Below are 25,953 nucleotides of genomic sequence, written 5' to 3'. Positions count from 1 at the left end.
TGGCGGTCATGGCTTGGTAGAGCGCGGCCCGCGGCCCGCAGCAGCCGCGGCCGGGGCGGAGCGGGGAGGAGGGAGGCGAGCGGCGGGCGCGCCGCGGCCCCGGGAGGATGGTGTCCCAGCTGAGCGCCCTGCAACGGGAGCTGCTGGGCGCCCTGCTCAGCTCCGGGGCCACCAAGGAGGGGCTGATCCGCGCCCTGGAGGACATGGTGCCCGCCGCCGGCTTCGGCGTCAAGCTGGAGAGCCTTCCTCTGTCTCCCGGCGGGCCCCCCGACGGCAGGGCCGCCCTCCCGCCGCTGGCCAACGGGCACGGCAAGGGCAAGCTCTCGGGCGACGAGGGCTCCGAGGACGGCGACGACTTTGACACGCCGCTGATCCTCCGGGAGCTGCAGTCGCTCAACACGGAGGAGGCCGTGGAGCAGCGGGCAGAGGTGGAGAGGATGATCAGGTACCGGCACCGGGCTCACCCCGCGGCGCGCCGGGGTCCGCCCGCAGGCGCTCGGTCCGACGGCCCCGGCACCAAGCGCCCTGCCCGGGGGCCATTCCCGGTGTGTCGAACCCCGTGTCGGGTCCCGGCGCTCCCTGCCCTCCCCTCGGTCAGTCCCGGCGCTCCCTGCTCGGTGTGTCCCACCCGGTGGCGGGTCCCGGTGCTCCCTGCCCGCCCCGCGGTCAGTCCCGGTGGCGGGTCCCGGTGCTCCCTTGCCCGGCGGTGGCGGAGACCCTGCGGGGGAGGGGAGCGGGCAGGGGGAAGCCGGAGCCCGGCGGCCGCGTCCCCCCCGTCCCGTCGGGGCCGCGGCGGGGCCGGCGGTGCCGGGGCCGTGGGGGCTCGGACCGGCCGCCGGCTCCGTCCCTCCGCGCCGGCGGCTCAAACATAAACCGCACCACGTGGAGCCCGGGGCGTTATTAATTTATTTCTATAAATCATCAACAGAAAGATACACAAAGGGCCGCGATCAGGGCGATCGGGCCGGCGGGTTATTCATTGCAGGGGTTGTAAAGCGGACCGGCAGCGGGGAAGGAGGAGGGAACCCCCGACGGCGGCGGCTCCTCTCCGGCCCGTCCCGAGATGCGGCTCCGCTCCGAGCCGGGCCGGGCCGGGCCGGGCCGAACGGGGCAGCCCCGGGCTCGGCGGGCAGCGCTGCCCCGGCCCGTGGGGGCGCGGGCGGCACCGACCCCGCTCCGGAGCCCCGGGGAAGCGGCGGCCGCCGCCTCTCCCGCGGCCGCGGGGCCGGTGCGAGCAGGTGGGAGCCCCGCGGGGACACCCCGAGTGCGGCGGGGACGCCTCGGGGTCCGTCCGTGTTCCCCCGTTGTGCGCTGCCGGTGTGGAGCCTGTGGCGATGCCCAGCGCGATACCCGGAGCGCGGTCCCGGTGCCGCCGCCCGTGTGTGCCCGTGCCCTCTGCCAGTCTGCAGAACCCAGGGGCAGCCCCCAGTCCCCCCCGACATCCCTGGGCCGCGGCAGCGACGTGCTCCGGTCCTGCCTCGGCACCAGCAGGGCAGACGGTGCCGTTTGGGGACGGGGCAGTGTCACCCGTGCCTGCCCAGGCTGGGGCCCCTCCGGTGCCACAGGGGCTCCCTGTGCGAGGGAGGATCCATCGCAGGCCTTTCTTGATGGGTTCCCACCCCTCCTGCTTGCCACGGAGCCCTGCACCCCTGGGTGCTCCCACCTGTCCCCTGTGCCCTCCTTGCTGGCCACATCCATCCCCGGGGTGGCCGTGGGTGCCGAGCAGGCTGAGCCCCGGGATCACTGTGCTCCCACAGGTGTTTCCGTGCAAAGTTTGCCTTGGGTGCAAACAAGAGCGGGCACATGTCCCTGAGGAGCCTTTGCAAAGAGCTCGTGTTTGCTCTAAGAGAGGCCTTTGTACTTGGAGAGGGAGCGGGTAGGGGAGCCGGGAGACACCGACTGCGGCCATGCTTGGGGGCTGAACCCCCTCTTCTCCTGCTCCCCTGGTGTCCTGACCCCAGGACAGGCTCACTCTCAGGCTATTCCCACACCCCTGGGGGTGCTCAGCCCTGCAGCTCTCCGGGACCATGGTCTGGGCTTTGCTGCCCACCCATGGAGTGGAGGGTGCCGTGGTCCCCGTGGGTTCACCCTGGGCGGTGGCACGGAGAGCCCAGCTCTGGGAGAGACACCCCATGGCTCCCTCCCTGCCCCATCCCGCCTGCCAGGGCTCACCCAGACCCCACTCAGGCAAATAATAAATCCCAGGAGCACCCAGATCCCATCCATGGGCTGGGGACTTGGGGAAAACCACCAGGCCTGGGGACCCAGCAAAGCCACCCCCAAATGTGTGGGGAGTGCGGGTGCAGCCGATGCCCTGGTGTGCAGGGAGATGCTGGCGAGGGACGTCTTTTCTGCAGGGAGCCGAGTTTATAATCCATCTGTATAAATTCTTGGCATATTTCTCTGAGGATGTGGAGTGTATTTACCTGGGTTTGAGGCTGACAAAATGGGTGAGCTGGTCTGAGAATCGCTGAGAAGAGGGACAGGCTTTGGCCCCCCGCCTGCGTGTGAGACTGAGTGGGGAAACGGCTCCTTCTCAGGCAGCATTGGCAGCCAGGCTTTGTGGGGCTAATTTTGTGCAAGAAAAACACACCTTTCCATGATTTTGGTGGAGAAGGATTGTGGAGCCAGGGCAATAAACTGGTTTTCCAGTATTAGAAAGCACTCCTGGTTTGGGTCAGGGTTTTGGTTTTGTTTGTAAGTAAAGTCGTGTTGAAGGTTGGACAATTAATGTTGGTTTTATTTCATTTTGGTGACAGAATCAAGGAAAAAGGGCTGGTGTTGACTCAAAAGGTTTTCCTCTCTGACTTTTTAGGTTACCAAAAAAGAAAGGAAAAAAAAAAGAGGCCAAACAAACACTCAAACGTTTCATTTTTGGGTCAAGTCCAAACATTTTGTTTAACATGAAACAAAATGTTTGGGTTTGGTTTCAGGTTGTTTAACCCTTTTGAATACGGTCAAGTTGATTTGTAAAGGAAAAATCACTGCTCAGAAATTAAGAGCTGAATAATTGTTTTGAAAGTGTAAGTGTGAAACACGTTGGAAATGTCAAGGTGAAGCCTTTTTAAAAATAATTAAATGGAGGGAAATTCTGGGACTTTTTTTTTGCTAATTCTCAGACATTTTTCCAGCCAAAACGTTGCCAAATTTTATTTGAATTCCAAAATCTCATCTGTAGCCTGCGAGTCACTCATTTGACATTTTCCAAGTGTTCTCTGATTCACTGGCTCACGGTTTCACTCTGAGAAAACGCTGCCCCGGGCTCGGTGGTGAACCAAACCGCTCTTAGAAATGATAATGAGCTCTGTTTCATTAACTTGTTATTAATCAGTAATTAGTGGGATCAGTTAGGTGACATGAACCGCTTGTGACAAAGGTCTGCCCGAGCCCCTCAGCCCGGGCACGGCGGCTTTGCCCAGTGCCGCTGCGAAGGACGTTTTCTCCGCATCCTTCTCCTTCCTTCCCACCTTCTCCTGGGAACCATGGCGTGGAAAGAACCCCCTATATACAGCAGGGTTCCCCTGCCTGGAGGATGCAGGGTTGGGCACAGGCTCAGTGACTCCAGGAAGGCTCCATGGCTCCTTCCCGGGGTGTGACAAAGCCCCGCTTGGCTCTGCTCCGGTACTTTTGCCGTGGATCCAATCAGCTTTGTTTTCAAGCTGCATTCAGGACAAAAAGTAAGAAATCTTCTTGTTGGGCTTTTTTTTTTTTTTTTTCTTCCTCCACTTGACAAGCTGAAGGATCCAAAATAAGTAATGAATTGGGAAAGCAGTCGGACGGTCGCTCCAAGCGCGGCATTGGGGGATCGCATTATTTGAGTGCAGGACTGTGACCAGGTCTGGGCTCATGCCGATTTTTCAGTGCTAAAATGCTTCCTTTTAGCCCAGAATAAACCCAGGGGTCTTGGATACAGCACAGGTGTGTGGACCTGTTCCTCTGCTGGCACACTGGGCATTCGATAGAGCTTAAGGCCACGGACAGCATTTGGATTTTCAGCTGTAATTTTATTTGTTCCCTAAATCAGCCTCAGCTACTCCAAGGACAAAAGTAATGTGATTTAGAGAAGAGTCATTTACCCTAGATCCTGCAGGATCAAGTGTTCAATAATAATCAGGAATGACTCAACATTTTTGGGGTTTTTGGTTTCGGTTTTGCGTTTGGGGACTCGTTGGGGTTTGTGTGCCTGGTTTGACCTTGGCTTCTCACCCTTTCACATATGGTCGATGCGTGCACAGCTGTGGGAGTGAGGGAATAGGGTCTCTTTTAAGGGGATATTGAGATTTTCAGATCATTATCCCTGTGGGAATGGAAGGAAGAAGCTACACAGCAAGCGCGGCAGGTGGGGCTTGGTGGCCGTGCAGGGGTCCCTGCCAGCCAGTGCCGATCCTGGGGGCATGGGGCACAGTGCAGGTGCTGCACCCATGAGCAGGGGCAGGAAAAGCATCCCCAGCACTTCTCTTTCTTCATTAAGAGACCAGGATGGGCTTCCCATACCCATCCGTGTGTGTCTCCCACAGCGTGTGTGTATCTTCCAAGGCAGAACTCGTGCTGAACGCAGCCGCAGCAGTTCACGGACAGGCTGTGCTTCTCTGTGGAGGATCTGGAGGAGCTTTACTGGCATTAATGAGACCTTGGTGTGTCCCACCAGGACACCGGGATCCTCTGCTTCTCCCTCCCTGGGGGAACAGTCTGGCTGGCAACCCCTGGGGTGGGTGTGAGCACCCATCCCACCAGCCCTGGGGTGGGACAGGGCTGTTTTAGGGGCCTGGAGAAAAATATACGCTCGAAGGATCTTGTGTCCTTCTGAAATAGTAATAATAATAATAATAGTAACAGTAATGAAGGGTTTCCATTATGGGAAGAAACAAATACTGGGGGCTTTTCCCTGGCAGCAGATATTAACTCTTGATTTCCCTTCTTGCAGCGAGGACCCGTGGCGGGCAGCGAAGATGATCAAGGGGTACATGCAGCAGCACAACATCCCGCAGAGGGAGGTGGTGGATGTCACCGGCCTCAACCAGTCCCACCTCTCCCAGCACCTCAACAAGGGCACCCCCATGAAGACCCAGAAGAGAGCTGCCCTGTACACGTGGTACGTCCGCAAGCAGCGGGAGATCCTCCGGCGTAAGTACCCGCGGCAGCGCTCGCCTCTGGGGACGCTGGTGGGGAGAGGGGTCCCCGTGTCCCAGTCCTGCCCCTGGGTACCAGCACAGCCCCCGGACTCCAGCTGTGTAGCATCTCCCCAAAACAGTTTTCCAAGTAAAATGAATTTAAGGTGCAGGAGAACTGGGTGAGAGCCCCTCTTGGTGGCAGGGTTCCCCCTGGCTCACCCACACAGCTGAATTTCAGGGTGTTTGTATTAGTTAGAGCTGAGAAAGCAATTAATGATGGCTCACAATTAGGTGCCTTTCCCACCTTTGCCTCTTTTCCCTTTTATTTCTAAGGCTGCTCATTTTTTTCAACTAAGAGCAAAAAATGTAGAGAGAGAAAATTAAAGCCCCTGAATTGCTGCTGTCTGTATCAGGGTTTGGGGCAGTTTGTGCTGTTTAAAATGCAGATGATTTTGACCAAGAACACAGACTATTCTTGTGTGCCCCTATTTCGCTGTTCCCTGCCCTGGGATCTGTCCCGTTGAGCTAAAAGCAGCCCTGAGTGGCACTGACACCCCCCAGGGAAGGGCTCTGCCTCCCTCCTCCAAAAGGATGCAAAATCCAGCAGACGGGAAGTGGAGAAAAGGGTTTAGCACCAAATGCCATTGCTCTGAAAACACACCTTGAGATGTTAGAGCAAACAGAGCCTGCTCCAGCCTTGCCCTCTGTTTCCCCCCCGTCACGGGGGGAAAAGCCATTATAAAAAGAGGGAGAATTCCCCTGCAAAAGTGGGAATAATAAAACCCTCCCATTAATCTCCCTTTACTGCCGTGGTGACAAGCGCTGGGGCTGAGGCGGCCGCCGAAGGTCACCTCTGGTGCTGCCCGCCCCGGGCACGGGGCCGGCGTCCCACCACGCCGGGATGGGAGTGGGAGGGGAGCTGTGGGTGAGCAGAGAGGGGCACCCTCTTGGGGGGCTTTGCAGTCGTCCTGCCCAGCTCCTTGCTTGGAAAAATCCTCCCGAAACAAGTGCAGGCTGGCAGGGGCCCTGTCCATGAATATGCATGGCCATACGCATGCCCTGCATGTGCCTCCCCATTAAACAGGGATGGCAATAGGCTGGCCCCTTCCCGGGATGGGTGGCAGGGAGCACCTGGCTTGCTCCAAAGGCTGCCATGGGCTCGGGGTGCTGCGGGAGGGGACACGGGGGGGCCACCTCCGCGCGGGACAGTGACTCCGAGCGGCGGCTACAGGCCAGCTCACGTCTGCTCCTTTCTCTTTCAGAGTTCAACCAGACAGTCCAGGGTTGTGGAAATATGACAGACAAAGGCAGTCAGGATCAGCTGCTGTTTCTCTTTCCAGAGTTCAATCAGCAGAACCAGGGGGCTGCCCAGCTCGACGACGCCTGCTCTGAAACCCCCAGCAAGAAGATGCGGCGCAATCGGTTCAAGTGGGGGCCGGCCTCCCAGCAAATCTTGTACCAAGCCTACGAGCGCCAGAAGAACCCCAGCAAGGAGGAGCGTGAGACTCTGGTGGAGGAGTGCAACAGGTAATGGCTGTCCCACACAGCCTGTGCTGCCTCCCCTGCCCCACAGCCTCAGCCTTCCTTCTGAAAGCTGTGGGAGATGCTGGGCTCCCAGCTCGCCACCCCGGCTCCCGGCTCATGGCACAGCTTTGCCGAGCTGCCAGGCCTCTCCTTGCCGTGTTTTCCCCATCTGGGTGATGTTTGGGGCAGAGTGAGCTCCGTGCTAGGGCAGGGATGTGATGGGGATGCTGCAAGGATGATGCAGGGATGCAGCAGGGATACCGCAGGGATGCTGCAGCATTCCAGCAATATCAGAGGGAGTGGGGATGGCCCTTACAGCATGGCTGTAGTTGAAGAGAGCAGGTGGGCTCATAGGAAGGGCTGAAACTCCCCCAGATTTGCTGTCGTCCCGAGCCCCCTGCTTGCCCCCAGCCTCACCCTTGCTCCAACGTGTCCCCTTGCACGTGCAGGGCCGAGTGTCTGCAGCGAGGAGTGTCCCCCTCCAAGGCGCACGGGCTGGGCTCCAACCTGGTGACGGAGGTCCGTGTCTACAACTGGTTCGCCAACCGGCGGAAGGAGGAGGCTTTCCGCCAGAAACTGGCCATGGACGCCTACAGCTCGGGCCAGCCCCCGCACAGCATGAACCTGCTGCTGTCCCATGGCTCCCCGCACCACAACCAGCCCAGCGCCTCCCCTCCCAGCAAAATGCCAGGTAAGCCTCGCCGAGGGTGCTCGGGGGGTGATGGCAGAGCTTGGCTGGGGACGGGGATGCTGAGCCCACGGGGCTGCGTGTGCAGGGAGAGGATGCTCGCCCTGGTCCCTGCTGCAGCCTCAGGGAGGGATGGTGATGGTGATGGTGATGGTGATGGTGATGGTGATGGTGATGGTGATGGTGATGGAGAGGAGCACGTGCTGTCACTGCAGTGTTATGGCCAGGCGAGCCACATGGTGAGGGCTGGGTTTCCGTCACGCCGAGGATAAATCAGTGTTTGCTTGATTGGTTTAACTCACGGGAGTTCCGTGTGGGCTCGGCTGGGCAGGGAGAGGCTGTGCCCAGCAGGGCAGGAGAAGCTGCCCTGTGCCTGCCGTGTTGTGCCAATGCCAGTCCTTGGGATGCAGCGCACTGGGGAGCACTGGTTTTGGGGGTGCACAGGCAATGCCTGTGGGAAGGTGTGGCAGTGTGTCCTGGCCTCGCTGCAGGGCTGGAGATACCCCGGGCTGGGTGCATGACTCTGCACCATCCCCGTGCCAGAGTGGAGGGAGGTGGATGAGGGAAGCTGCTGGGGGTGCAGGCTGTGTCCCGGCTGCCGCGCGTCCCCCTCGGACACAGCCCCGGCACCGGCACAGCTTGGTCGGGGAGGCTGGAACCAGCCGCCTCCTGGAAATGACCCTGCCTGGCGCGTAACACACACCCAGCTCGTTACAAAGGCAAATCGAAAGGAACCCGTGTGGCGGAGAGTCCCCGCGGGAAGGGCAAGGTGCCTGGGGACAGGAGGCGCAGGGCTGGGGACGCTGCCAGCGGGCGGCTGGACACCGGTCCTCGGGTGTTGGCAGGCGGTGGCAGCCCCCGAGGGGCACCCGGGGATGTGGGTGGGCAGCTCCTGGCCCTGGGAGGAACCGGCAGCATCCCGGGGACCGGCCAGCGGTGACCAAAATGTGACCCTGCCCCAGGAATGCCCCGCACAATGGCGGGGACGGGGAGGACGTTTGCCCTGCTGTCAGCGGCTGATTGCTTACAAGGTGCCCTACAAGCACATTGTCAGCAGAATCAGCTGTTTTCGGTGTCGCGGCGGGCTTCACAATGCCCCACCAGCATGCAGCCCCGCATTGTCACGGCGTTGTCCCCCGTGCATGCTTAATTGACAATTAAGCCGGGGCTTTGAACGAACCCCGCTGCCTTTGATGTGCCCCCGGCCTGCCAGCGCACATGGGGCACCCCCCGAGAGCCTTTGTTTTCTTCTATTAGGGGACAGCAATTACTGTAACCGCGGGCATTTATCTTGGGGCTGCGGGGCCGTTAAGCCCCAACCTTTATTTTCCCGTCGGAGCGGTGCCAGCAGGGGCCGGCCGTGGCTATAGGGCCGGTGACAGCCCATTCCGAGGGGCTTTTGAGCAGGGCAGGAGTGATGGCTGCAGGGAAGGGCCCCTCCGAAGGGGTCAGGAGGGCTTGGCTGCGGGAATTTCGTGGCGGTCGGTGCTCGTATCCATCCTGAGGAGGAGGAGATGGGCGCAGCAAGGGACACTGTGGGGTTTTAGGGCTGATTTGGGGGCAACAGGCAGGGATGGAGCTCAGCCATGGTTGCCACAGGGTGCTTGAGCCAAGCTGGGTCCGAGAGGCTTCCGGCTCCCAAAACACCACCAGGTCCATCGCTGCTGGAACCTCCTCCAAGAGGTGTTTGGGGATCCACTCCTGGTGGGGCACATTCGGTGCTGGCTCTGCTGCCTGGCTGACCCCATCCTGGCTGTCCATGCTGGGATTTGAACTGTCCTTGCCCCGCTGCGGCGGCGTCTGGGCCGCTCAATGCCTTAACAGCTTAATGACGATGCTGGGACACTGCCCCTGCCCTGCCCGGCCCCCGTGACGTCCCCGGCAGGAAACGATGGGGCTGGAGCTGTGGGGCAGCTGCAAACCTCTCCCGTGCCCGTGGACAAAGAGGGATCGCCTCTCCTTGGGACATCAATGGGGTCTTGCAAAAGGGCGGAATGACAGCGGGGCAGGGATGAGAGCTGTAAAAGTCAAACATCCTCCGGTCTCTGCTTGGGGACCCATCTGTCAGGCCTCGAGCTGTAGTTTTTAACTATTTGGAGGTAAATACTTAAAGCCTTTCTATCTCAGAGGCTCCTCTCCGAGGCTGGACTTTTCCCTTACTCTGGGTTTTATCAGCGATCTTGGTTCCCTGTTTGATTTGAAGGTCACTCGGGGCTTTATCTCGGTGCCATGCCATAGACTCTGGCTTATGCCATTTTTATCTTCAAGAGCCCTGAAGACAATCGGGCCATTGATGAGATTAGGGCAAGCACTGCCCGCCCCCCGCTCCCACCCTGCATACAAAGGGCCGCCCGCCCGCCCGGCGCACCCGCAGAGCCCCGGCCCCGCAGCATCGCCTCCAGCCTGTCCTGGGGGGCTCCACGCCCATGGGGGTCAGGGTGTGATCCATCCATCCATCCATCCATCCATCCATCCATCCATCCCTGCTCTGCAAATATCAGAGTAGCAGAGCGATATCAGAGCAATCACATTTATATACATATATATTAAAATGCATTACTTACATATATATTTTTTTGGATACCTCTACAGATGGAGATAAACATAAAAATAACCCAGTTCCACCCCTGAGATTCTTCCTAAAACCCAAAGGGCAATTTAAGTGCTTTAGCTTTCCTTTAAAGCAGAGCCCATCAGCAAACCTTCTCTCCAGGGGTACCCCGGTTTATACCTGGATCCTCCCCAGTGTTCTTTGGGGTGCTGGTTCTGACTGGGACCCAGTGCCAGCAGTTGTAATATTTTACTGTCGGGGGCATTGTGGGGCTTGGTGGGTACAGTGCACTGTTAGGAGCTTTTCCCTGTTTTATGGGGGTAATTAGAACTTTATGACAGCAGCAAAATGGGAGGGTCTAGTCCCCATAAACGGGTTTATAATGGATATAAACTATGCACCTCTGTAACTGAGCAAGATTAACACTTTAGGGACAATTTGAGTGGCAGCCCAAAAATCAGAGCTGCCCTCAGTGCTGCCTGGACCTGAATTTTGAGAGCGTGAAATTGTCCCATCAGCGACCTGGCTGTCCATGGTGTCAATGGGTGGAGCATCACTGAGTCCAGCGTGACCCCAAAAATTACACTTTGCCTTTCTCACCCCACTTTCACACCCTGTTCCACACTGGTGGCTGCATCCTGGGGGGTCAGGCAGAGCCAGAGCTGAATCCCTGCTGCCACCAGATCACTCACTGGTGATTTTTTGGGGTCTGTTTTGGGGTTTGGCATTGCTGGTGATGCGCAGGACACTGGTGAAGCTTGGGGCAGAAGTGCAGCCTGGAGCTGGGGGAAGGGGCAGATGCTGGAGGTGAGGATGGCAGCAGGGAAGTCGGGAGGTGCTGGGGCTGTCTGTGGAAAGCTGTGGGTGCACAGGACCCCCCTGTCCTGGGGGTGTCACGCTGCTGTCCCTGTCTGTCGGCTGGAACAGGGTTAAGGCTACGGGAGCCGGACCCTGCGGCTCGTCTGGGGCAGGGGAAAGCAGTAAAACATTTCACAGGCTGTGCAGCTCAGGGGCCACACAATGGCCCATCCCATAAACAGACTTTTATATTATGGCTTTAGCTCCAGTTAAAAAAAAAAAACAACCTTGAAGAGGGAAGGCTCCACAGCCAGACCCATTCCTGGTGATCCCCATCCAGGCTCCTCTCCTGAGCAGCCGCGGGAAGACTGAGAGGGAATAAATCCCTTTGCACAAGGGCTGCTTCCAGCTGTGGAGGCACAGGAGAGCAGCGGGAGAACCGTTGTGTGGGGCTCTGATGGCTGTCTGGGCCCAGCTCATAAACCCTGAATGCCAAAGCCCCCAGTTCGCTCCGGGAGGAATCCTTCAGTCCTGGTGCCAGCAGCTGGAGCTGTCCCCATGCATTCACCCCAGATGTGGGGGTGCTGTGGGGAGGGCCCAGTGGTTGTGCTGCCAGGGGAGGGCTGGATCCCAGGGTTCAGTGACTGAGGGAGACCTGGGGAGCTGAGGAAAGGCACCCCCATCATCAGGGAGCTCCATGTGTTACAGCAGCAACGACAGCAGTGGTGCCTTGTAGTGGCTTCCCAATATTAATGATCTGATCTGCCCAAATCCATCCCAGCCCTGGGGACACATAAATAATGACACCCCTCCCATTGTGGGAATGGGGGAAACCCAGTGAGGATAGATGCTTCCTAAAGGAAGCCCTGGCAGAAGGCTTCTCCCTGCCCAGCAAGTGGTTTCTGAGCAGGGTCCTTGGTGGGGCTGGGGAGTGGCACCACTGTCACCAGCCCCAGAGCCCAGCCTCGCTCTCCTGGGGAGAGTTAATCTTCATCAAGACTCTTCATCAAGACACAGAGTCTTCAGTGGTTTTATCTAGAGACCCAAAACCTCAGTCCCCAGCCTATCTGGGAATCTCGGCGCTGGTTATTGTTCCTCAAACAATCAACGTCTTGTCCTTGGGGTTGCAAGGAAGAGCTTGAAAATCAGCATTTAACCTCCTGTGTGTTTTAAAGCCAACTTCACAGCTTTGGGTGGCTCGGCTCATGAGTTACCACCCCCTCAGCTGGATAGGGCATGGTTTTGCATTTAAAATGGACTTTGTGTTTTGTTCTTACTGAACCCAGAAGAGCTTGAGGACAGCAGAAACTCTGATTTCCTTTGCGAGAGGAGCCGTCTGTGCTCTCGTCTATCTCTCAGATCGCGCCCAGAAGAAAGGGCTTTATTTTATCTCCCCTCCCATTGTTTAAGCAGCGCCGGGATCCCGGCCCAGAGTGAAGCACCCTCTGCGCGGGGCCGGGGCCGCGGGAAGAATGTGTGTGACAGTGCCCGGGTTGAGTAATGTTTACCCTGTTCATGGCAGGGACGTCCACTCGGGCCAGCAAATATCCACCTGCCAGAGGACATTCTTTTATTATCAGGGATAAAGTGGTTTGCTGGGAAATGATCAGGAACCAGACATCGCGAGGAGATTCCTATCTGTGGGATGTGTTTGACCAGCTGATGGGGAAAATTTGGAGGTGATTAGGGAGTGACTGTTGTGGTTTTGGTAGAGGGTCTGGGTGGGTCTGTGCTTGGGCAGATGATTGTGGAGCTGGTGGAACTCCTGGGCTCCAGTTATTATTTCTTTGCTTTTCCTTGGTTCAGAGATTAATTTCAGAGTAGCCCTTAGAGCATCCTTCACCAAGCCAGACATGGGCTGAACCTCCCCTGTGATGGTCATTTGGAGGAGCTGTCCCCAGTGCCCTTGTGCAGTGGCTGGGGGTCACGGGTGGATGATGCTCACGGTGGCTGGCAAGATGGGCTTTGCCACCATGGGTTTTTTTCCCAGGAGAGCTGTGGTTTGTCTGTCCATCATCCACCGCCTCAATCCCACGGCAGTTCAGTAAATCTGGCTGGAAGCAGAGGGCTGGACTCCTCCTAATAAATGGCTTTTCACCGTAGTCGTCAAGGCAGCCCCATAAAAGACACTTTTGTTTCCCATGGGTTTTCCTCAGTTAATTATTTGTGATCTGTAGATGCCTTTCCATGACACATGGCTGATCATATGGTTATCAGTGTGGGCTGCTTCAGCCAAATTAAATATATTTATATAGAAGGCCTGTGCTCGGGCCAGATTTCACTCCAGGGCAGTGGAGGGCTGGGGTCTGCTCTGGGGGGTGGTGTGTGTCTGGTCCCTCTGCCTTGCTGCGGTGCCCTGTTAATCATACACTTGTGGAGAGAGTGTTGAGAGGGAATTGGATGCAGAAGGGGCTGAGAAAACAGTGGGAGCCATGGATCTGGGAGCTGCTCACTGTAACTTCAGGAGATGGGGTCAGGGACAAGCTGGGAAGCGGTGCTGGAGGAAGGGACACACTTTTCAGTGCTCTCGCTCCTGTTCGTCATTCACGGGTGTCATTTAGGAGCCCGTGCACGTCTGCATCCTTGTGCCACGCACCGTGGGAGGGCTGGAGGCTCCGAGGGGGTCGGCACAGCCCTGGCACACCTCTCCGGTGCCCGAGGGTGATGCCAGCGCCGGCGGTGTTTTGCAGGGGTCCGGTACAGCCAGGCGGCGAGCGGCGAGGCGGCGTCCTCGGGGGCCATCAGCCACCACGGCAGCGGTGCCATGGTCACCACCAGCCAGGCCGTCCTGCAGCAGGTCTCCCCGGCCAGCCTGGACCCGGGCCACGGTTTGCTCTCTCCCGACGGTAAAATGGTGAGTACACCTGGCCCATTGTGGCGGCGGCGCTGATAAGATAAGAGGGCCCAGCGGGCAGAGCAAACACGCTTTCCCCGGGTTTCACACGCGGCCCAGGCTGAACAATGGGGCATTGTGGGGGACGAGGGTGCCACTGTCCCCACCGCCAGCCTGCGAGGCGGCGCTCCCGGTGGGACACGGAGTGTTTTCCGAGATGGATCTGGCAGAGCCCGCGGGTTCATTGATCGCAGGCTGAACGCGCTGGGTGGATCACTGTTTGCTTTCTCCTGCCTATGACATGGTATCGATAAAATACTCATTCATTACTTTTTCCCTAAGCCCTCCCAAGTTTGGGGTTTCGGTGGGGAAGAGCTTTCCTTGCGAGCAGGGACGTTCTTGTCCCGGGGCATCACCCAGGGGATTGAAGCTGCTCGTGCTGGCTCTGGCCCCGCAGCTCCTGCCTCTCCTCATCCCCTTTGCCGTGTCCTTGGGGCTCTGCTGCCAGGGCTTTGCTGGGCAGAGCCGTCAATGTCAGCATGGCAGGAGCAGGGATGTGACATCAGCATCCCTGTGGTGCAGGATATGTCCCCATGCTGGTGCTGCAGGGCTGTGGCAGGGCTCCAGCACTCGGGGTGCCCCTTCCTGGTGCAAAGCCCCTGGAGGAGTGGGTGAAGGAGCAGGGCAAGGAAGGGGTACAGGGGTTCGGGTCAGGATGGGATGGGATGTGATAGCAGGGCACAGCCCGCCCCTGGAGCAGGCTGGCAGAGGTTTGCGTGCAGCTGCTGCTTTTCCGGGAGGAGTTTTTTTTCCTGCTGAAATCGAAAGTCAAACATGGCACTGGGTGACAGGGCCAAGCCGGTTCTTCCCCGGTTTTCACTTCCATTTTCAGAGGGTTGTCCCTCCTGGGCTATCCCGTCGGTCTCCTGGCAAAGCTGGGTAGCCATGGAGGGGCTCACTGTCCCCTCCCGCAGCTCTGGCACCGTTTCATTGTTCCTTTCCTTCTGGCTGGAGAGGGTCTCCGTGCAGCCCCTCGGGCTCTGGCACTCACCCTGCCAAGCTGGGGGGACATTGCAGAGTGACACCCCAGCCCCCCCAGCCCACTCCCTCTGCCCCAGCACGCCCAGATCGCCTCAGGGGCGTGTTGAGCCTCATAACCCTCAGCCTGGAAGCCATAAAATGAGTCAGGGATAAAGGCGGTGGTGGCAGCAGCACCGCGTGCCCAGGGCGGGGGGTCCCCAAGGACGAGGCAATGCCAGCACTCTCTGCCAGCTCCTGGTACTGGGGCAGAGACCCCTGGAAGGGGCTGGGCAGCACGGCAGAAGGAAAGGGAGCAGATTAAACCGGGAAAATCCACTTGCTAAAGTGCAGCAGAAGAGCCCTGCTGAGTTCTCCCCGCGGCACAGACACTGCCCAGCGCCGTGGGGACCGCGCGGGACCGCGGCTCTGCCAGCTTATCTCTGATCTCTAGGCAGGGCTAGCTGGTGCTTGCAAGTGATTTAATAGAAATATGCTGTAGGCTGTGGTTTCTAGTAAGTAAACATGTGCCTTTAATGCCCCACATGAAACAAGGAGCTGCCAAGGAAGTTGCTGCATCTTTCAGGAAAGAGCATTACTGAGGCTCCAGAAATCTTTGGTGGCTCACTCTTTCATGCTCCAGTGTTTGCCTCAGCTGTGTTAGTGCCAGAGGGTCTGCCCTGAGGGTCCAGTGCCTGGAGGGTCTTTTCCAGTCATGCACAATCCAGGTGCAGCGCTGTGGGGCTAAAACACCCTGTGAGAGGAGCCGGGGCTGCTGGCGAGCCGCGTGCGCTTGCCGGGAGCTGTTTGACTTGTGCAGCCGAGTGTGGTGTAACCCGGCCTTGAAGGGACTTTGAAAGTGGAAAATACCGGATCAGGAAATGTGAGTCACTCCCGGGCTTTGGAATTTATTGATGGATTTGTTTCAATTGCTATCTCCAGCTCACATGTGCAAAATAAACAAGGTGCTCGGAACTGGTGTCCAGAAATGTCACCTGAAGGGCCGCGGGGATCGCTCAGTGCAAGAGGGCTAACGACAGGGGTTAGGGGAAGGGGCAGCAATTAAAGAAATAAGGCACTTACATGTCCTGGGGACCAGCTCCAGTCCTCGCAGCACATGCCAAGTGCCTTTGTCTGATCTCTAAACTTTGGCCTGAAACCCCGGGCACTGACTCTGGCTGTGCACACCTGCCCTGTCTCACCAATATCTTGCCAGGTTGGTGACTAAGATCATCACCATGAGGCCCTTTTAATCTGCTTTCTGTCATTTTTCTTCACCTTCCCGAGTCTATAGGTCCCACTTTCCCCTACAAGCACAATTGTTAGAAGTTAATGAGTGTCGAGAGCCCTCAGCTGTCCCCGAGGGCTGGAGCTTGGACTTGGGGTACAAAACAGCAAAGGCTGGGGATGTGCCATGTCCCGGTGCCATGCTCCAGTGGAGCTGGAAGCCAGTGCCAGCAAAGTCCTTCCCTGCTGCTGTTTTGCTGTTTATTAACACAAAGTTGAGGTGCTGCAGTTGGGGTCGTGGGCACTGTGTGGGGTGAAGCCCCAGCGGGACTGCAGCCTGCTCCCCTCTGAGGAGGGGGCTCTGCTGATCCCCCAATGTCCCCATGAAGTGGAGGAGGGGGCTGGGGCACCCCGTGGCCGTGCTCTGACTGTGCCTGTCCTGCCTTGCTCCCAGCAGCTCTCGGTGTCGGGGGGCGGGCTGCCCCCAGTGAGCACCCTGACCAACATCCACAGCCTGTCCCACCACAACCCGCAGCAGTCCCAGAACCTCATCATGACGCCGCTCTCGGGAGTCATGGCCATCGCCCAGAGTAAGTGCACCCCGAGGTGGCCTCTGTGCCCTGCCCTGTGACAGGGAGGGGACACTGCCCGCTCCTGCCGGCGCTGACGTCCCCGCTCTGCTCTCTCCCTGCTCCCAGGTCTGAACACCTCGCAGGCTCAGAGTGTCCCCGTCATCAACAGCGTGGCCGGCAGCCTGGCAGCCCTGCAGCCGGTCCAGTTCTCCCAGCAGCTCCACAGCCCACACCAGCAGCCGCTGATGCAGCAGTCCCCCGGCCACATGACACAGCAGCCCTTCATGGCCACCGTGACCCAGCTGCAGAACTCACACAGTAAGGCTCAGCAGGAGCTGTGGAGGGCCCTGGAAATGAATTCAGATGGGAAATCAGCTTCTGCTCTCCCCTGCCCAAAGCTGGCACCCTTGGCTGCTGCCCCTCTCTCATGGTTCCAGCTCATGGGATGCTCAGCAGTGCGGGGTGGTCACATCCTGTCCCATCCCGTCCTTCCCCTGCTCCATCTGTCGGGTCCAGCCACAGCCTCTCAGTCCCCATGGGTTTTTGGGGGTGAGCTGCTGCCTGGGAATGCAGTGACCTGTGGGGAAGTGCTGGGTTCCTCCCTTGGCTTGTTTTATCTCATCCCTGTCTCCATGCTGCCCATTCCCATCCCTGGACCTGCTGGCTGGGGGTGGCTTTTCCCTGAGCTGTGCCCTTCCTCTCCGCAGTGTATGCACACAAACAGGAGCCTCCCCAGTATTCCCACACCTCCCGCTTCCCCTCGGCCATGGTGGTGACGGACACCAGCAGCATCAGCACGCTCACCAATATGTCTTCCAGTAAGCAGGTAATGGCCCCACAGAGGTGGCTGAGGGGGCACGGGGTGGGGGGTGAAGGTGGAGTGGAGCTTTTTCCCCTCTGGATATGGGGCTGGAGGTGGGAGTAGCAGAGATCCCATCCTGCTGCCTGTGCTGCACTCATGTGGGAAGCTGAGGATGAGAACCCCATTCTAGCCCCTTCACAGGCTCCAAAACACCTGCTTGCAGGTGGCATGATGGGGATTTGGGCAATTTTGTCTAACACTTGCTGGTACCAGCTGGGCCCTGCTCATGCCTGGGGCAACTCCATGAGAGTGGGAGCATCCTACTGGGGCTGAGAAGGTAGAACCAAGCAGGCTCTGCTGCCTGTGTCCAGGGGGATTGACCCTGCTTAGAGTCAAGTGGAGTCCAAGGCTCCCCAGCTTCCCCCAGCCCATAAACCTTTATCATCTGCCCACTGCAGGTGTAAGGCTGGACTTATCCTGGTTCAAATCAGGTGTGTGAGGTTTTCCTTAGACAATAGTCCCTTTCTGAGAGCCAGATCTGGGGACTGTGGGAAATATGTGGCCCTTATTGATTGCTAGATAAATAAGAGAGAGCCTTGAACTTGCATTCAGATAAACTTTCTTCATGAGGTTTGACAGGGGACAGGTAAAAAATGTCTGCAATGACCACAGAGTAAATACAGTGTGGGATTGCTGTTAGATCCCCCGGGATCGCTGTGAGACCCCTGCCGAGGATGAAGGAAGGGGCTGGGGCTGCAAAGGGCAGACGTGGGGGATTTGGGGTGCTTGGGAAGGGGTCACGAACACCACCCCCCCAGGTCTCACTCTTTGCAGGTCTCAGGGTGACCACTCAGGCACGGCCGCCCCTCGGAGCTCCATTTCCTCCGTGCAGCTTTATCGGCCCATCTGCTGCGCGCTCAGCCCGAACTGCCCCTGATTAATCGAGTTCTCCTGCCTTTGATGCCGGGCTGGCCGCGGGAGCCCCGGGACACAGGAAATGTCCCTGGCAGGGAGATAGCGCCCGGCCATCCCCGCTGCCCCGGGCCCTGCGATCACCCTACCTTGACCAGCGCTGCCCACGGGGCTGGGGCTCCCGGGGGTTTCTGCCTCCATCACGTTTTTGCACTTTAATTAAAGCAGGAGGAGCTGTCACGGCTCAGGAGGGGGCATATGGGGCCAGGACCCTTCACCTGCTGCGGCGAAGGGGCACCCACCCCCCCATTACCCCCAATACATGATAAACATCCTGCAAGCACCAGGGCATGGTCTGACCCCTGTGTCCAACAGAGAACCCTCCCAGCCTCCAGGGTCTCTTTTCCTACCAACCATAGCCCAAGCTACAGCTGGAAAAATTTATTTTTGGACATGCATTTCTTTCTTGATGGTCATTGGTTTCATTAGCCAGAGGTGAATGAAGTGTGACAGACGCACCATGGGGGCCCCATAAATGCTGCTCACCCCCCAAATTGCTCAAATACCTGAATATTTTTGGTGATTTGGATTTCTGTCATCAACTGGGGCTACCAGGGGTTGTGCCCTAGCTCCTCCACACTTTGCCTCGGTATAAAGCAGGCAGCCCCCACCAGGCCCCAAAACCTGTTCCGTGGTGGAGGCGGCTGCTCTGGGTCCTGCGGGGGGGATGGAGCTGGGGGAGGTCCCTGGTCACCCCTCAGCTCTCCCCTCACTTGCTGTGGGTCTCTTATCAGATGTTGTTATTAGACCTGGAAGGGGCAAATACCTCCCGGTTCCTTTGACAACGCTTGAGTCCAAGCCACCATGTTTATTACGTTGGCAAACACCTGATAGCCACAGCCAGTCCCTAATGACATGTCACGGGAGGCTCCTGGCGTCTCCTTATCTCCGCCTGACGATGTTTGCTGTGTGCTCCAGCCCACAAGGTCACCCCCCTCCCCAGCCCCCTGCCCACCAGGGACCCCAGGGATGGAGAGGGATGGAGAAGGGGCCTCTGCAGTGGGATGGATATGGCAGTGGGGGCTGCTCGTCTCCATCCCTGGAGGTGAGAGCAATGCTGGGGGTCAGCAATGAGCCCCCGGCACTGCTCTCACTGTAGCCGAGCTCAGCCTCGAGCCTGGCTGCTCCTGGGGTGCGTGGCACAATCTCTGCAACAGCCTGGGCACAAACAGGCCCATCATCATCATCATCATCATCATCATCATCATCATCATCATCATCATCATCATTATTATTATTATTATTATTGAAAGGGGGTGGCAATAGCTGGCTAAGAAAGTATTTTCCCACTGCCTCCCCCACAGGGGTGCCAGGGAGGGCTCGGGGCTGAGCAGGGCACCACCAAGGTCACGGAGGAGTGCAGGAGGTGATGCCTCCGAATGCTTTGCAGCGCTACCTTCTCCTCCTGCCTCGCTCCCCGCCGCTCACTGTGCTGCTCTCTCTCCCTCCGCAGTGTCCCCTGCAAGCCTGGTGATGCTCCACACCTCGCTGCTTTTGCACATAGCAACGGGATCTTATTTTCCACAACATCCCGCCGGCGAGCTGCGCTCACAGCCCGGGAGTCGCCTGCCCGAGCACAGCCCAGCAGCGAGGAGCCCGACACGGAGCCGGGGCTCGAGGCTCCCCGCAGCCCTCCCGAGCCCGCCGGGGACCAGCCCGGAGCCGCGGGGCCCACCCGGGACCTGCCTCTCCTTCCCTCCACGCAGTATTTCCAAGATGTGTCTTGGGGATTGTTTTTCTGAAGTATTTGCCTTCCAAGAGGCTCTCCCGAGGAACAAGGCACGAGCTGTGCTGGGAACTGGTAGAAGGGGAAGATGGATCATATATAAGTTATACTCCTCCACTAGGCGGACTGAGAGGGACCGGGGTCTGTTACTTGGCGTTTGGAGGGAGGAATTGCATGTGTTGTTGAACTGAGCCAATTAAACTGTAAATACAGGTACAGTCTGCTCCATCCTCCCCCCTCCCCACTCCTATACATAGAGATTTATATAAAAAAGAAGTAAATTTTGTCCAATGGATGTAAACTACTGTAATTAAGTGCAATTCCCCCATCTGTATATATTGGTCTTGAATATCTTCTCTTTCTCCTTTTTTTTTTTTTATGGTAAAGGTCAGAGCTGAGGATGGTTTGGTTTTGTATTTCTCTTTTTCCTTTATATGAGTTAATTCCAATCCTGGGCCTGGCAAGGACACTGGTCAGGCAGCACCGGGCTCTGCTGTGCAGGAGGACAGGCAGACACGTGTCTCCTGCATGGTGACATCCCACGTGAGGGAAGGGCACAGGGCGAGCTGAGCAGGACCTGGACGATCCATGTGGGGACAACTGTGACTATGAATTAACCTCAGTGGACTTTCCCACTTTTGGGGACTCTGAGATGGGCTCTGGTGGGGTGGGGAAGGAGTCGGCAGCCTGGTGAACACATCCAGCTGCTGGGAAGTGTCAGCAGCGTCCAGGTGAGCCTGGAGCATTTGCTGCTACAAACTGAATGAGGCCACATGGAATTCTGATGGGATCTTCCGCAGATGGGGTTCAGAGGCTGTCTCCCTTTTCTCCCCCCTCAGGGCACAGAGGGGTTGGGTGCCCAGTTACTGCCTCATCTCCTGCCCAGTAAATGGCCAGTACAGGTGGCTTCTTCCTGCCTTCAGCAGCTGATGATGAGCCTTGTTGGCTCCACCCTTGCCAGCACACAGGGTGCTCTCATCCTCGTGGTACCCTGGATGGATGGATGGAATCTGGGCTGTGGTGTGAACGCTCCAGCTGCTGCCCTGTCTCACCCGGCAGCAGCTCCTGGATGGAAAGCTCTGCAGCAAGATCTCCAGCTTGTGAATGATCCCAGCTCGGCGGTGAGGGCATGTCCAGCCCCTCAGGCACCTGCTGAGAATAGACACCAGAGCCCTGGAGGAGTTTGGGTGCCCAAGTCCAACCTCCCGAAGCCATGGAAGCTGTTAAAGGCATTGTCTGCCCTCTGTGAGACACGAGCTCCTCTGTACATGCTCCCCTCCGTAAAGGGATCTCATACTCCCCAGTTGTGATGATTTTTCACTAACTTTGTGGCATGTGCCAACTGCTGAGAGGGATTTAGAGAGGTGGACAGCAGCAGAAGTGCCCATGGACAAATAACCATGCTAAGAAGGAGAACACTGGATGCTCTCTTTGGGCTGAGAAAGGCTCTTTGACTCAGTTTCTCTGGCACAGTGGGACCCTCACCCTCACTGGGACTGACTGGAGCTGCCCTACGGTGAATAAGTCATCAGGAATTTGGAGAGCAATATTCAGAATTACATTTAATTTAATGTATACCATAATTAAACACCATTTCTTCTGAGTCCTTGCTGCTGTGTGGTCTGTGAATTCCACAGTGATCATCTGTGGTGGTTTGGCAGAGGTGGGGCTGACAGGGACACAGGCTGGTGGTGTGTCCCTCCTGCTGTCCCTTGCAATGATCATCTCCATTTATACCTGCCTGGATGTGAGGAGTCCAGTGTTTCCTGTGAATCCCCAGGTATCAGCCAGAAACTGTAGGAGGCTTTTGGAGGTGGGGAGAGCCATGTCCTCACCCTCCTAATGATGCCCTAATGATGTTGCCCTTAGCCCAGCACGGTTCCTCCCTCGTCCCCTGCTAACTTAAGCAGCCAAGTGCTAAGCAAACCAATTAGGAGGGGAGTGCCAAAGCCAAGCCCCATCCGCTTTGGATGCTGAGCCCGTGGGTCAGTGCAGCCCGAGGGGGAAGTGGGAGGGTGTGCTCTAGGGGCTGGAAAGCTTTTGAAGGTCCTTGATTGTGGAGAGCTAACAGAGCTGAGTGACTCTGAGCACAGCAGTGGAAAAGGGTGGAACCTTTGTGAGGTTAATGGATTAAGCTTTCCCTGGCTGATGCAAATCCAGGTGGAATTGGCCCTGCAGAGGGAGGAATGGACAATCCAGTGGGATGCAGGTGGGAGAAAAGCACTAGAGCTGCTGCAGGCTGAGCTTATGCAGTACCTTTTGGGGTTTGATTTCTGCACCAGCTGTAAGAGGATCACAGATTGAAAGGATGGAGCTTGGGGTATGAAGAACCCTTTGGTAAGTGGTCCAGGGTCAGTGCTGCTCTCCAGTCAGCTCTGCAGAGAAGGTAAGTGAAAACCTTGGGAAAAGGAGGCTTTGAGAATTGACCCCACCAGAGAGGGACGTGGTGAAGGAAGAGGGGACAGAGCCAAAAAAAAAGGGGAAGAAGGGCAGAGGGTACAAGCAGATGAAGACACAGCTGGAGCAGGTGACTCCCACAGAGCAGAGTGTGATGAAGCAGACAGGATAAAGTCAATAATGAGAGTAGAACGAATGATTAATAACAGATGGTACTTTCCCCAGAGGTGTGGGTTTATGAAGTTGCTGAACAGTGCGTTGTGTGCTGTCACTTCCCATCCCCAGGCAGCAGAATCTGGGAAGGGGGGAAGCAGGACGGGTTGCTAAGGATGCTGTGGGTGCTACACATACCTGTGTGGGGAGAAAGCTTCCTCTGATTTTGAGTTAACCTCTGGCTGAGGAAACCTTTCTGGATGGTAAATACCACACAAAACTCCTCAGAGCAGCCTCTGCAGCAGCTGGGCTGGGGCTGGGGCTGTCCCTGGCCAGACCTCACCTTGCTCAGAGAAGATCTGGGTGGGGTGTTTGCTCCCACGGGTGCCCTGGCTGCCTCATTAAATTGCTGGAAAATGTGGTGTCATGTCAAATGAAGCTCCTGGAAGATACTTTTTCCTGCTGTTGCTGTCGGGCACGTGGTGTTTGTGGGTGATGCAGTTGTTATGGAGCAAAGAAACCAGCAGAACCATGACAAAGTTCATTTATGACCAATACAGTTTTACAGGGCTGAGTGATTGTTTTACAGTTCCAAGCTGCTTATAAGGGAATTCCTTGCACGTGAGGATCCACAGGCTGCCACGAGGCTTTAGCAGTGTCTCTTCATGTGAACTGCAGCCTCCATCCTGGCAGGGCACAGGGACAAGGCTGCATTTAATTTAAAGTGCAGATGTGGGTACAAAGGAAAATCCCCCAAATCCCAGCACTGCCAGGGTCAGAGGGTGACAGCTGTGGTCAGGGCTGCTGAGGGTCTGTGTGACACAAGGACCTGCTCCATTCATGGAGGTATCACACAAAGCTCTCTGTTTTCATGCTCCTTCCCCAGTCCATGGGCCGAGGAGCAGGGGAAGAGCACAGGGAAGCCTGAGATGCGCAGAGGTGGGATGTGAAGGGCTGGGCAGGAGCATGACCTCTCCTTCACCTCCGAAGAGAGCACAGCTGTGACAGCTGCCCCGATGGGTAAATCCCATGCCCCGACTGCCTCCTGTTTGTGCTGCAGCGCCGTCAGTGCTGCCAGCAAAGTCACTGGGTCACAACCAGGTGAGCCACCCTCGCTGCCTGCCCCAGAGTCACGACAGGGCTTATCAAACCCTGAGCACGAGCCCTCAGCACGGGGCTCTGGCCGTCCCTCGGAGCAGGGCTCCTTGGGCTTATCACCTCCGTCACTGTGGGAGGAACGGAGCCAGGGAAACCCTGTCCAGGGCCCAGCGCTGCAAGCTGGCTGAGGTCTGGGGGCCTGGTGCCCGGGTCCCTGTCCCCAGGTGTGTGACAGCAGCCCGGTGCTGGTGCCCACCTTGCTGCCAGGGCAGTGCTGGGGCTGCCCAGGCCTCTGGTGCTGGCTGGGCTGCAGCCAGTCCGGCTCACACAGGCCAGCAGCAAACAGCTGGATTGCTCAGGAAGCCCCTGTGAAGGAGCTGATGTTCTGCTGGCCATGAAGGCATCAGATGGGCCTCTTCGGGGACACCAACATGCAGCCAGGCGATTTCAGTGACTATAAATCGTCTCTCAGAGCGTGTGCACACGTAAGGACGGCGCAGTTGCACAACAGCACAGCTCACACACGCGGGCTTTCCAAACCCGTTCTGCCAGTCCAGCCAGATGGCCGGATCTGCCGGGAATGTCAGCAGGAAAGCCAGCAGCAGCAGTGTGGGGCTGTGCCGAGGCTGGGGCTGTGCTCGCCACCGGAGCAGCCCGCACACGGCTGCCCTGAGGTCCCGGCGCTGCCGGCACAGGTCACAGGGGAAAGCGCTGTCGCTCCCTGCGCGCTGCAAACAGGCTCAGCCTTTGAAGCCTTTGAGCGGGCTGGTGGCAGAGTTTGAGGAGTACACAGAGAGGAATGCAGAGAGTGCTGGCTTCGGGAGGCCGGGCTGTTTGCGGGCGGTGCCAGCTCCCGCTGCGGTCTGGCCACGGGGCAGGGAGCGGAGCCCGAGGAGTCCCTGTGCCAGGCGCTGATCCCATCTCCCGCTGACGTGGGGTATCCGTGATGTGCTCGCAGAAGATCCTCGCTAGTCCGTGAAAAGGTTTGATGGGGGCAGAGATGTGAGTCAGGAGGACCAGCAGAACAGCTCTGGAACAGTTTGCTGTCCTGAACCAAGGCACTGCACACAAACACTTCAAAACGCACTCAAGCATCCAGAGAAAACCTCTCTGCCTGCTCCAGTGCATCTCCGATTGTTCCTGCAGCTCCGGGTACTGCCCCGCCATGCCTGGGCTCCCCGCAGCAGCCAAGGGACCATTTAATCCTGGAGGATCCTTTTCCCCCCGCTGCGGGCGGTGGGAGACCCATGGGTCCCGCTGCAGCCCCCAGGCAAAGGAGCGGCGTGTGCGGCGCAATGGGAGCAGCCCAGGCAGAACGGGAATGCGGTGGGAGCCACCAGCACTGGCAGGGAGAGGTCTCTGAGGCCCTGGACTTTATTTCTCTGACCCAGGGAGAAAAAAAGTAAAAAAACTCAAGTGTGCCCTAGAGTTGTCCTGTCCCAGTGTAGGCGTAATGCAGAGCCATGGAAAACCCAAGCCTCAGGCATTTTATGCTGTCTTCTAATTCAAGGAACTTTGATTTTACTTTCCTACTCAGCGAAATTAATTCTCCTCTCTGTAATTAATATGCTGCTCAAATGGATTCTTGATTACAAATAAATCACAAATCTACACACTCAACTGTTATGCTTTTCAAGTAATAAAACAGATCATTTGTCTTCCTCAGATGAACAGAGCCCAACCAGCACACCATTTCCCCCTTTATGAAGAATTCATTTGCCTTAGAAAGAAAGTCTTTAAAAAAACATTGCAAGGATTTCTTGAATAGGGGATCAAAGCTCCCACACTGCTGGAAACCATTTTTTGCTAAATAAGATGTGAGTAAAGGGGAAAAAAGTAAAAGTTTTTTGGTAGTGGTTGGGATTACAACACCCTTGGGAGGGACAAGGACGTGGGGTCAAGAAGTGGTGACCAGGTTAGCAACACAGGGAACAGAAGGGGAGGACAAAGGAACAGAAAGTGGAAATGGACAGCTGAATGAGGACGCATGTTTCTTTGCTGCAAGAGAATGGATGCTACATCAATTCATACTGAGAGCTAAGGGCTGAGGGCCTGTTAATGGATCGGGGGACACAGCAGGGATCAGAGGTCACGAGTGCGCTCGGCCGGGCTAATTGACTGTTATGTGCATATTAGTGATGATGATGTAGCAGGAGGGCAGGGCGTGGGGGGCACATGTGCAGAAGTCCCACTGTCCTGTAATTCCTGCCTTACCCTTGTGGAACAGATGGACACACACACACAGAAGATGCTGGCTTAGCTGGACTTCTCCAGGAGCCCAAGGCTACAGGTAAGGAACACGGACCTGGGTGTGCATGTGATGGAATAAATGCACTCACCGGATTTGCTTTGCCATCTTACGGGGTTTTATTTCAGCTCCACGCTTTGGGCACAGCCCAATGACCTGCCCAGGGACACATCTCACCTGAGCTGCTCTGCACCATCCCAGAGATCCCTGAGCCCTGCCGGCATGGAGCTGTGTCA

General features: G+C 57.3%; 1 protein-coding gene across 4 annotated transcripts; it reads left to right on the top strand.

Annotated features, from left to right (window-relative positions):
- On the top strand, positions 1–21,424 carry HNF1B (HNF1 homeobox B). Of its 4 annotated transcripts, none has more exons than XM_069033121.1 (9): positions 1–445; positions 4,925–5,124; positions 6,374–6,638; positions 7,085–7,326; positions 13,363–13,526; positions 16,207–16,339; positions 16,448–16,639; positions 17,029–17,147; positions 19,549–21,424. In XM_069033121.1, exons 1-9 carry the CDS (start codon positions 108–110, stop codon positions 19,567–19,569), a joined length of 1,674 nt encoding a protein of 557 aa, XP_068889222.1. In that variant the 5' UTR covers positions 1–107; the 3' UTR covers positions 19,570–21,424. The 4 variants fall into 4 exon arrangements, with proteins under 4 accessions (XP_068889222.1, XP_068889221.1, XP_068889224.1 ...); XM_069033120.1 differs by having other exon boundaries at positions 16,204–16,339; XM_069033123.1 differs by having other exon boundaries at positions 2–445; positions 6,452–6,638.
- Positions 21,425–25,953: the final 4,529 nt, after the last annotated feature.

Source organism: Aphelocoma coerulescens, chromosome 19 (genome assembly GCF_041296385.1).
Source record: "Aphelocoma coerulescens isolate FSJ_1873_10779 chromosome 19, UR_Acoe_1.0, whole genome shotgun sequence".
Lineage (NCBI taxonomy): Eukaryota > Metazoa > Chordata > Aves > Passeriformes > Corvidae > Aphelocoma > Aphelocoma coerulescens.
The sequence above is the reverse complement of the archived record's forward strand: the minus strand, read 5'-3'. Positions and strand labels throughout refer to the sequence as shown.